Raw genomic sequence first — 12,139 nt, 5'->3', positions numbered from 1 at the left:
ACACCTTGAGCCGGATCTTAATTCTCACACAATTGACATTTTTCACACGCTCTCAGCCACAAGTCCATTTTCTCAAGCAGTGAAAAACAAATTCATAACTGATAATGTCATGGTGCGAAAAGAGGACACTACTGCACATTGCGCAACAGCAGCACCAAGCAGCAGACCATCTGAATAGCGAGAAATATACACAAATGTATTATATTGTAACTTATTCCCATGCATGTTGCTCAAAGTAATCTCAGTCAGTCTCACTTCTGCGGCTCTCCCTCTCCTCTCGCGCCAGTGCAATGAGCCGCGCAGAGCCGGACACATCAGTGGACTCATCCAATTGAACCGCGAATTTAGACCCTCTCAGTCTTTCCAGCAGTTGTGATTTGATATCAGCAGACATGTCCTAAATTCGTCGTCTGCTCTTTAACAGAAACAGACGTAACATTAACCATCCGTTGTTGTTGCTTGCGGTAGTCCTCGCCTTTCCTCTCAAAAAAAGCCCGGTCTTTTTTACATAATCTGGATGCTTGGTCTCGAGGTGCCTCTTCAATTTGGCAGGCTTCATCGCCTCATTGGCAAGACACCGCAGGCATATCAGACATTTCGGTTTCCCTTCCACTTCAATAAATCCATATTGGAGATACTCCTCATCGTATTTCCTTACTTTTTTTTGTTTTTCATTTACTTCATTTGTAGCCAGAACCGGTCGTTTTAAAAATCTGTCCATCTATCTCTATGATGCTAGCAGTGGCGCTCTCTGACTGAGTACCAGTTATTGTTGTTTCCATGGTAACGGGTGACGCGCTTGATTTTTAAATGTATAGATTTGTTAGATTAGAACGTAATCTATGAACTATTTTAGATAAAAAAAATATATATATTATTTGTTGAACTATGAAGCCTTTTGTAAAAAAAAAAAAAATGAAAAAAAATGATATCATGATAATTTAAATTAATGAATCTGAAAACTTTTCACGGACCCCCTGGCAGAGTGCCACGGACCCCCGGGGGGTCGCGGACCCCACTTTGAGAACCACTGCGTTAGAGGACATATTGATATGACATGACTAAATCCATTTCCAGCCTATTCCAGACATATTTCCTGCTTAAATTGTTGCTAAAAACCCTACATTTGAACTTCACGGTTGTTTTTTTTAGTTTCTTCGACAAAACCCTAAGGTCAACATCTAAAATAAGATGTTTAGTTCCTAAAATATACCTGCTTCTATATATATTTGTTCAAATCTGACCTCATAATGTCATTGTTTTCTGCCTGAATCAGCTGTCACTCAAACAGAGGTCATCACACCACCTCCACTACAAGGTAACACATTCATACACACTCTCAAATATGATCAACCATTTCTGCTACATTACTAATCAAGATATTTCATTATCATATAGACCTGCCAAAGGAGAAGAAACAGAAGGACAACAGAGGATTCCTCAGCCTATTCAGAAAGAAGAAGAAGAACAAAGCTGCAACGGTACAGTGTTTCATCATGATGTCAAAGATGGCTGACTCTTTAACGTCTTCTGCTCCTAACTATATTTCCCCCTCTTTCCAGGAAGGGGAGAGGAGTGCCCCAGCTTCTCCTGCTCCCAAAAAACAAGTGGGAGACAATGTGCGGGTACTTTCCTCCTCGAACACCCTGCCATTGGAGATGCCCAAGAAGAGACGGGCCCCTCAGCCGCCCATCGGGGCCTCACAGAGCGTCCCCAACAACCTCGGGGACTGTCACGTCGGAGGGTCACAGGTAGGTGCTGGGAGGGTGGAAATGTACCCACTTCCACTAAGGAAAGAAGAGTGTGTGTTAGTGTATGATACCCCTTTTAACACATGCTGTCTATCCATGAAATATTCGATATTCAGGGTCATGTGTAATGCTACATTCCCACATAAAGATGGAAAATGGTGGTATAAATGCTCTCGATGAAAAAAACACGCTAATAAAAGGAATTTGTTTGTCATCGTAGAAGTCAGCAGATTCCACCTTAAGAAGCAACAAGAGGAGGGCCCCACCCCCACCCTGTGTTAACACCCACCAGGAGGTCAAAGGTAAAACCTGCATTCATGATTAAAGACCTTTTGAGGTTTCAATTTGACTGGGGGGGTAAAATGTGGCTATTTGAGAGGTATAAAATATAAATGTAGGTCAGTACCATCACTTAGTAGCTTTCTCTTTATGTTGCCTTCCACTGAAGCATCATTGAAACAGCAGAGGATATGAAATAGGCTGGTGGAATAATCCCAATTGACCTTTTACAGTATTTCCGTAAAAAAAAATCAAACAGCTTTAGAGTGGGGGGAATTCTTGTACCTGCCAAATCCTCACGGCTTCAGCCAGCGCCACACCGGGTCAAGACAGATTGAAGTTAAATCAAGATTAAAATGTCAAAGCCAATAGAAGCTTTATATCCAGAGCGAAACGCGGCTGTTATCAGTCGGAACAATTTAACCCCGTTCAGGACAATTAAAGTGACCCGCTGCGCTTTGTTCATACAGGCTGTTCCAAGATAAATCCCTCTATTGTCCGAGTGCTCACTCCCCTGTATTAGTGTGATATTCTCACCCACCCTCTGTTCCCTTTCATTCTGACCATTCTGATATTAGGTTATTAGGGACCTGTAATTAAGCCAGAATCACTTCACAATGAAACACAGAAGCACATACTACAGTTTAAGAAAGCAGACATTTTGAGCTGATAGAAAATGCTCTTTTCAAAATCTAATTATCCAACTTAATTGCCCTCAGCAGTCTCGGCTCCCTCCCGTGTTTTTTGTATCAATCCTCTGCAGGAAAAACAACTCCCAGCCAAGAGTTGCTGATCACACTCTCCATCCTGTCCTCCTACACTCACTTTATCACAGACTGTGCATAGGGCATGTTCATCACTGTGTGTGTCTTTAAAGCTTCAGACGTTGCTGCCCTAAAGCGTTCTCCTCTCCCTGCTTACAGACTCTGTGTTACCTGGAGGGGGGGCTTGAGGGCTGCTGTCTCCTCTTCCTCTCCTCCTTCCATCATCCCTATTCCTCCTGTCCGTCCTCCTCCTGCGCAGGCCTCTTCTTCCTCATTTCCAACTTAGTGGCTTTTATGGATGTCTGTCACTGCACTTCAAAGCTATTTATTTGCCTTGTTTTTATTTTGTCTGCTTGTTTTTTGGTGGAAATTCTGTATTGTCCTTCTTTTGTCTTTTTTTGTTTGTTTTTCTTTCAATGGATTACTTTTTTGTAAACTTACTGCTGTGCCTTTACTTCAAAACATACCATAAGACAGATCAATACTTCAAATCTTTGTATTTTATGCTAATTTCTTTCTCTTCTTTTTATTTTACTTATTGTATATATTTATGTTTCATTATGGTTCTTTAATCTTTTTTCTGATTTATTTATTCATTTAAGTTTATATTCATAATTCATTGTTATTTCTCTTATAACAATAAAATTGGTATTAATCAAATCAACTTTACGATTAATTTATTTAAAAAAAATGTGTCTCTTAATTTTCTACTTAAATTGATTTCTAAAGGTTTTCCATTTGAGCCAAGTTCCCTTATGTTACTTATTTCATTTTCTTATGTTATTGTTATATTTTAATAATGAATGTTGGTGTTCTCTATGCAGAACTTTCATTGATAATATTACTTTGCTTAAAATTAACATTAATTAAAGTTTCCTCTTTGTTTTGAAGACCCTTAATTTGAATATTCCTGTTCCTCCAGCGCCCGTAGACTCCCTGACAGAGGATCTGAGAGAAAGCGACGAGTCAGAATGTGTATTACTGCCCTCGTCTTCATCACCATCACCATCCCATCCACGTTCCTCTTCATCCTTCTTACGTTCATCCTCATCCTCCTCCCGTTCATTTGCTCATCTCTATGACGTGACTGACACGTATCTGCCTTCGTTTCGGGGCAGAGACCTCTCTGACGCCCGCTCTGCTCTTGCCAAAGTCCTGACGTCCTCCATGTCCAAAGGAGCGCTGGTCAGGCGTGTGAGGAACTCTCCCTCCTCCTTAAAGTCCATGACTCCGAGGCGTTCGGATAACGGGGGGCTCTGCGTAGAATCTGTTCTAGAACACAAACTCCCAACTGAGCATGAGTGGCAGGATCCCGCACAAAGGAAGAGAATGACCACGTTTAAAGTGGTTCCCTCGGGGAAGTCCCACGATCCTGAACTCACCACAGAGCAGGGAACCGTAGAAGATCACCCTGAGAGTGAAGGTTCTACTGCTGAGCCTGAAGAGGATCCACCAGGGACTGAAACACCTTTACAGCACCCAGTACCTCCTGGGAAATCTCTGCAGAGTCTAAAGCCTCCTGAAAAGCCTTTGCGTAGTCCAAAACTTTCTGAATCACCCTTGCGGATTCAAGGCTCTTGTGGAAAACCAGTGCGGAGTCAAGAAGCGTCTAAAACACCTTTCCGGAGTCCAAAACCTCCTGAAAAACCTTTGCGCACTCCAGACCTTTCTCAAAAAACAATACTGGTTCAAGAATGTTCCGAAAAACCTTTGGGTAGTCCAGAACCTTCTGAAACGGCTTTGCAGAGTCCAGGCTCTTCAAAAACACCCTTTCAGAGTCCAGAACCTTCTGAAACGGCTTTGCAGAGTCCAAAACCCCCTGAAAAACCTTCTGGTAGTCCTGAACCTTCCGAAACGGCTTTGCAGAGTCCAGGCTCTTCAAAAACACACTTGCAGATTCCAGAACCTTCTGAAAAACCTTTGGGTAGTCCAGACATTTCTGAAAAACCTTTGCAGATTCAACAGTCTTCCGAAAAACCTATGAGGAGTCAAGAACCTTCTGAAACATCCTTACAGAGTCCTAAACCTATTTTGCAGAGTCCAGAACCTTCCGAACCACCCTTGGGGAATCCAGAACAATTTGAAACACCTTTCCAGAGTCCAGAACCTTCCGAACCACCCTTGGGGAGTCCAGAACAATTTGAAACACCTTTCCAGAGTCCAGAACCTTCTGAACTTCCAAGTGACGGTCAGATCATCTTGGAGAAGGAAGCTGAGGATCAAAGCCACAATGGACAGTCTGAGAGTAAAGACGTAAACCATTGTGGTTCACTCGCTGAAGTGAAGCAGGAAGTGGTTCAAGAAGAGGAAGAAGCCGAGGACTGTTTCCCTCCCCCTCCTCCACCCTTCTACTTTGAAGAAACCCTAGAGGAGAAAGAAGATGCTTCCTCTCTGTCTTCTTCTCAGCAACCAAGTCCAACCTCCAACGGGATTCATCAGAAGGAGTCTTCCAGAAAACCTGCTAACCCAGCCCCCTCCAGGTTTGCGGAGGCCGTAGCACTGCGCGTGCAGAGGTCCCGTCTCAGGAGCACAGGGAAGGGCTTAGGCGCTCAGGTCCAGATTAGACCACTCGGTACACCTCCATCACCCCCCAGGTCCCCCTACCAAAATGGTGAGTTCCAAAGACCACTGATTTTAGAGTTTAGTGCTTTAGCTTTAATGTGATACAGATAGCAGTACTGTACTATTTTTTTTTGCTTGGTTTATCTTTGTGTTTTAAAGCCAGTAATTGTACACAGTTGCAGATGTAGTAACTTAGTTTGCATTTTCACCATATTTGATGGAAAAAATACATAATCCTTAACATAATAAAAAAAACTACTGAAGAGTTTTTTCAACACAAAGCGATAGCAAAAGTCTCCTATTCAAGAAATGTCACAAATAAGCCCCTAATCGTTTAAACAAATAAACATATGTTTTCAATCCATATTTCCTTTGAAAAACAACATCTAACATAGTATAGTATTTCACTCATCTGTCTGACGTAGAGACAGAAAATAAATAATGAAAACTTTATTTCTCGGCATCTGACTGTATATCTTGTCGCCATTTTAATATCTGCATATAGAAGAAAACCGTGATGTACATTTCTTTCAGTTTTGTCTTTTTCTCTTCTGTAGGTGCCTGACTGTCCCTGGATCCTTTCTAAGTAGATGAACAGTATTTTTGCATCAGTTTTATGACAACTGACTTTTTTGTATTCTTGTCTTTTTTAGTTCAAAGACACGTTGCTGTCTCATTTTGTTGGACTTTAGATTATGTTGAACATAAATATTTTGTCCACACAGCCAAATGTACAGGATAGAGTTGTTGAAGAGACAACGTCCTGTTTTTTCTTTACTTCCTTTTAAATTTTTATTGAAGATGTGCCAAGGCGGATGCAAAGCTGACGTGAGAATTTTTGTTTGTGTAAAACAAATGAAAGTGCAATAATAGGTTTATTTTATTTCTGTGCCAGAGTTAGTTTTCATCTAGGTTGTACATGTTATAATTTATAAGGAATGCAGTATAACTGATTTGCTGTTTGGCCAGCAGGTGGCAGTACAGTGTTATTTAAAAAATAATCAAATCTATATATGAGATTTTATGTGAAGTCTAAGAGACACATTTTATCACTTTAATTTAGTTAATATTGTTTTTTTTATGGCTCAAGAGCATTAATGAACTCACATGACACATTATTATAATATTTATTTTTCGCAATGCTTTGTCTGTCAATTCTAAGGACTTTCCCAGAATAAACCTGCATTTAATGACATGAGAATTTCTTGCATTTCTTGCAAAAACAAATCAGTGTTGAAATCAGTTTTATGCCAACACCTTCCTGAATAAACTCCGTCCACTTTGCACACACTGTTGTGTCTTTAACGGACCCACACCTCGGGGCGATACTGCATAGCTATACTTGGGTGCCAAAAGAATCTGCTGCACTATACGTATTGATCCAGCCCTGGCCTTGGAGGAACAGCAAGGAGCTGTGCGAGGTAGAGACCTCGCCAGAACCGCCCGTGGCTAAAGCTCCACGTTTGCCAGGCCTGGACTGAGTGGGCTAGCTTCAAGACTTTTCTTTCTCTCTGCAATTCCACCTGAGGAGACGGGGAGAGAGGATGGGTTGCTGGTGGATGATGGGAGGTGACCGTTGACCCTGTCGTGTTTCCCCCCCCCCCACCCCCCCAGAGGGAGCGCCCGGCCCTCAAGGGCACAGCCGTGTCACACCGCCGTTGTCATGGAGAATGCCATTACCGCCCCTAAGGGAGAGTCTAAAGTCTGTGGAAAGAGAAACAGCTCTTTTTCTGCCCAAAGCACTGATATCCAATGTTAGTGACAACTCTGGCATTCTCTGTTTTTAGGGAAAGGTTGGATTTCAACCTGAGCAGCGATGATCATGATTATGCAGACAAAAGAGAACTGGATTTATAATGTAGACCAACATGAAATGCTACTCTGTCATGTACAGTTATGATCCAGTGATGATATGAGATGCTATCAGCACACGTGGACCTTTGAAGAAGAACACGGTGATTATTGTCTCAGGAGAGAGAGAGGGACAAACTGTCTCAAATCCTGGAGGACACGTCTGTCATGCGACCACATCAGGGTTAAAGTGGTGATGAAGAGGCCATGGATTCATTTTCAGGTTCACTTATGTAGAAATATACACCATCAAAATAATGTGTTGTCAGGCCACAACATTATTTTTCGAAGTCTCTACCAGCCAAATTCCCTCTATTGCACCGTTTTACCAATTTAAATCATATGCAAAAATATAATTTAGGGATGAAATAAAAAAATATAATTTGAAAAAGTACAGAGAAATACACACTTCATAACGAATAGACACAAATACATCATAATGAATAAAACAAGAATAAAAAACATTTTATATATGTTGTGTATATAAAAGAAAATAAATAGTTGTTATATAGTATTCTGTCTCGTTTTTTATCATCACAAATCTATGGCAACAACATTTAGTAAATCTAGATAAAATGTAATGTTTTAATTTAAATTGATTGTAATAATTTGGGGCCACAGGGTATTTCATATGAAGTAAATAACACCTGCCTTAAAAACATATGCCGCTGCAGGATACTCCCAGTGCAGAAGCACAAAAGCAAATGATGTAAGAGTTTGAAATCTATTGGCTTTTGGAGAAGATCATAAAGGTAGGATTCACCTTGTAGCGAACAGTCAAGGTCATTTGAACACGACTCCAATCTGGGTAAAGACTAGACATTAATTCAAGTTCAATTAAGAAATCAGGAGCTGGTTTCAATTGAAATTCATCTCTTGCATGAAGCTTGTTCCTGATTATCTCAGGACATGAATCCTCTGTACATTGAGACTTTAAAAAAACAGTATAGTATATAAAGCGTGGGCAGACTGAGGCAACTCTTCTAAAACCTCTTAGTCGAGCCTTTCAACATATATCGGACTATTTAAAGATGCAAATGATTGAAGTGGAAGGCCTCGTTGGTAATTTCCATCTCAACAGAATAAGACAGCTAGCCAATAGTGTATCAGATAAGCCATCAGATCAGACTGAGCAAAGGCAACTAAAGGATGCCAAAGAAGGCAGTGAGACACTTTTGTCGAGGGAAGTTGTGAAAGTGATAAAAAAAAAGATAAAAGTTTCCCGTTGAATGGTAAAGCATACAGAATCCATTTTCCATCCCACTTAGGATAAAACCTTAAATGCACCATTGAGAGCAATTAAAACTCCACACATTTAGCATCCATCAGATCAAGCATAACAATAAAAAACGTCCACAAACTCACAAAAAACGCTCGGATCAATACCACGATATGTGGCCCACACAAACAGCGCTTCGCATTTATCATTTATTTATTCCTTCATCTCTTCATTCATGTCCTATTTAGCTCTCCATCAGATGCATGTGCCTTGTGGTTTGAAGATGCCCACGAGCTGGTGAATGTGATTATAAAACAGCGAGTGTAGGCCCGGGGGCGCGCTTCCACTCCGGTGTCTGCACATGTGTTGCAGTCTGCTAATATATGTGTGTTTACATGGCACCTCCATGCTTGGGTAGAAATAATCAATACGTGAATCACCCAAAGCAGTGTAGCCCTCCCCAGGCAGTGTGGAAGCAGCTATTCTTTCCATTCACCTTGGGATCTACCCCCCCCCCCCTAAAAGTGAGCTTCGGTTGCCTAAAACACCACCACCGCTGGAGGGGAGGCTTGGAAAGTGATGCAGGGAGAGCGCAGTTGACCTTTGACCTCCTCCATGTTGGCGCTCGCTTCCCTCCTCTTTGGCGGAGCGGCAAATCACAGAGTTCCTGCCTCATTGGCATTGTCAGGCGCTTACAGTAGTGTTTATCTGCATTGTGCTGCTGGTTAACTGGTTCAAATGTTATGGAAATGATATTTACCTCTTCTTTGATCCTGTAAACTCCAAACACGCAGGCCTTTTTTCTTTTTTTCTCTCTCCTCTTCCCCTGGTCGAAGAAGAGGCGCTATAAATACAAACGACGGGGAAAAATAGTCCTGCTTGGTGTTAAAATCAATCACAACTCAAGGCTGCCGTGTTTTAAACGGGTGTAGAGGACGTGGTTTTGACACAAAGTCAAGCTAGTTTGATTCATGGTGCTTGGCAACGCAGGAGAAAATAAGCAAGTAGGAACAGAAGCGGTTTGACGGTGGACAAGCCCTGTCCCTCCATCATTTTTTTCATTCAGTCTCCTCACTAAAGTGCTGTGATGAATGGCCGACGTCTGCCATTCAACGCGGGGACAAACTGACACAATCACCGCGGTTAATTTGTCACCCCAGGCTGTTTCTTTAGACAAATCTGCCATCTGATCCTATACAGTGAAACAATGTGTCCCCTGCTTCTGATGTGCCACCCTCCTGTACGTCTGTGACTCGAATCACTCTGATGATCACATGAGGTGGCCATAATGAAGCTTTTGGACTGACGATGCAGTGCTGATGTATAACCAAGAGGGGGCACAGCAATCCCTGCTTCAGATCAGGGAAATTAAGACAGGTACTCTGACTTTGACGGGAGTATTAAGACAGAAACCAGGGGCAGACAACGATTGTTACAACATGTTGCACCGAATAATCCAAACTGCTGTTTTAATAAGGAATAATGTTGTACACGTTGTTGAGAAGATTATTTTAAAATCCTAGCATGTGAGATTGTTTGCATAATATGTCAAACTTGTGCATCTCTCTTTATTTGGTATTGTGTTTAATTCATTTTCTATTAATTGTTGCCTTAGCTGACCTTAAATGCAAACATTCCTCCTCAGGCATGTGCTAACAAATTAGTTATTTTCCCTTATTGGCTCAATTTAACTCAAATTGGTGCACCATTAAAGTTTTATAGTTGGGGATCTCGAGGAAAAGGGGTACAAACCACATTAAATTGGGATTTCTTTTTGTCATAATTGCATTTAAAGGGGGCTTAAAAGGTTACATATTAGCTTATATAGGTAATTTAGCATACCAGCTTATGTTATTTAGATTTAATACAGTGATGGTAATAGATTAGTTTAAATGAAAAATTGCTTGCCCCAACAAAATCTTACAGATTTATTTTGTGTTCCGAGGAGGTAAAGCTATCATTATGAAGTGATGGTACAGTATCAGGATCAGAATCCTTTATTCATAACGCAGCGGGGAACTGAAAGCGCACATAAAAGGTACAAATAAAAGAGTTTACATAGATATTAAATAACGAAGCAATCACACGGTTTAAAAAATAAAAACAAATTACCTTGGAGAATAATGGTACAGGCAGAAATAATTGTAATATATAGTGTTGGCAAATGTATAACGTTGTGCCTATAAACCAGAAATGCAGTCTTGTTTACCAAGTATTGAGTAAACTAAGTGTATATTTCTCCCAGAATAAACCAGTGAGTATTGTATTGATACCTGAATAAACAACAAAATGACTGGAAGTGATGCGTGTGTTTTTAAGTCCTTTTCCAGTCTTATTTGCCAGCCTCTTGATGGAGCCGCAGCAGCGCCCCTACAAAAAGAAGACCACTTTTTTATTCTCCCCTTTGTTTTTTAGTCTGTCATCATTAATAATTCATCTCTTTTCTCGGATGCTAAAACAACAACAAACAGAACAACAGCTCGGATAATGTATTCAGTCAAAAGCTCATCGTGTAGGGGAGGAGGAGAGGGGACAGAGAAAATGTGCACTGGAGTGAGACAAGAGAGCACCCCGACAGGGAGAGGCTCAATGTCACTCCGCAGCGTGGCGGGAAGGAAGAAAAACAAACGCCAGAAGGAGGAAAAAGAGACAAAGATACAGTTTGTAAGTCATAAAAGCCCAATTAGAGGCATTAGGGAGGATTACAATGAATAATCTTTAATGTGCATGACACAAAAAGAATGTATTCTTGATTAGTAGAGAAGCTCGAGCAATAATTCAAGGTTGAATTTGGTGCCAATGGCCTTCCATTGACTCAGCTGCCTTCCTGTAACCCCCCCACTCCCTCCTCCGTCACCCCTTCAGTTGGAGTAGCGTGACCTTGGATGTCTCCGGTGTGAACCAGCGCCCCAGCTTTCACATTACGACACAATGGATCCTGACTCATTCAATTTAAACCCATCAGGAAAACACAATACAAGGCAAATTAGCTGCCATTATTTAGACACTTCCGTGCCCCCAATCTGAGGTTATATGACAATTAGTCACATTTGTCTTCTTGGCGCTCCTGTTCCTTGCAACACATCATATTCATATCTTTAATTCTTACAGAGCTAAATGAACACTTATTGTGGGGTACTTAATCCACAGTGAACAATTTTCTGCCTTTTTCTTAAATTGAAAAGTTACAAATTGAGTCATAATCTTTTTGACAGCTTTAGAAAATGTTCTTTTTAGTCTTTTAAATGCTGCTTTTATTCAGGTTTATTCTAAGGACTAACTTAAAAAAGCTGAAGGGTTAAATAAAATGAAAATATATAAATGATATATTTAGTGAAGATGTAAAAAAACTTCTACTGAAGTAAAAGAAAACAACAAAAAAAGTACCAAAGTATTAGCTTAAAATTAATTTAGAGTATTACAAATTAAAGTACTTGTTATGCATAATGGCCAATTTCAGAATCATATAAACACAATTACTGGTAAAAGGTATGGATGCATTAATGTGTATATCATCTCTGTTAAAGGGAGATCATTTTATTTCCTTCATATACTACTGCTGGATATTTTAATATTTTAACTATACGTCAAAATCTGCATTTATTAGTTGGTTTAATTTGTATATTAGCTAATAATCTGAATCTAACTGAAGTTATGAAATAATTTTAAAAAGTATAATGGTTTTTAAAATATAATGAAGGAGAAGTATAAAG

General features: G+C 40.4%; 1 protein-coding gene across 1 annotated transcript; it reads left to right on the top strand.

Annotated features, from left to right (window-relative positions):
• The first annotated feature begins 1,275 nt into the window (after positions 1-1,275).
• On the top strand, positions 1,276-6,551 carry LOC104954252 (pollen-specific leucine-rich repeat extensin-like protein 1). The gene is made up of 6 exons (XM_010781332.1): positions 1,276-1,318; positions 1,399-1,481; positions 1,563-1,751; positions 1,972-2,053; positions 3,717-5,405; positions 5,914-6,551. Exons 3-6 carry the CDS (start codon positions 1,659-1,661, stop codon positions 5,919-5,921), a joined length of 1,872 nt encoding a protein of 623 aa, XP_010779634.1. The 5' UTR covers positions 1,276-1,318; positions 1,399-1,481; positions 1,563-1,658; the 3' UTR covers positions 5,922-6,551.
• The last annotated feature ends 5,588 nt before the right edge of the window (positions 6,552-12,139 follow it).

The sequence above is a fragment of the Notothenia coriiceps genome, unplaced genomic scaffold (genome assembly GCF_000735185.1).
Source record: "Notothenia coriiceps isolate Sejong01 unplaced genomic scaffold, NC01 NC01_scaffold00000492, whole genome shotgun sequence".
NCBI lineage: Eukaryota > Metazoa > Chordata > Actinopteri > Perciformes > Nototheniidae > Notothenia > Notothenia coriiceps.
The sequence above is the reverse complement of the archived record's forward strand: the minus strand, read 5'-3'. Positions and strand labels throughout refer to the sequence as shown.

What these genes read in the sequence shown, in the direction of transcription:
- LOC104954252 (XM_010781332.1), top strand. Translation starts at nt 1,659, where the DNA reads ATGCCCAAGAAGAGACGGGCCCCTCAGCCGCCCATCGGGGCCTCACAG. An exon ending in GTCACGTCGGAGGGTCACAG is followed by an intron (nt 1,752 to 1,971) that starts GTAGGTGCTGGG and finishes TTGTCATCGTAG; the next exon opens with AAGTCAGCAGATTCCACCTT. An exon ending in CACCCACCAGGAGGTCAAAG is followed by an intron (nt 2,054 to 3,716) that starts GTAAAACCTGCA and finishes CTGTTCCTCCAG; the next exon opens with CGCCCGTAGACTCCCTGACA.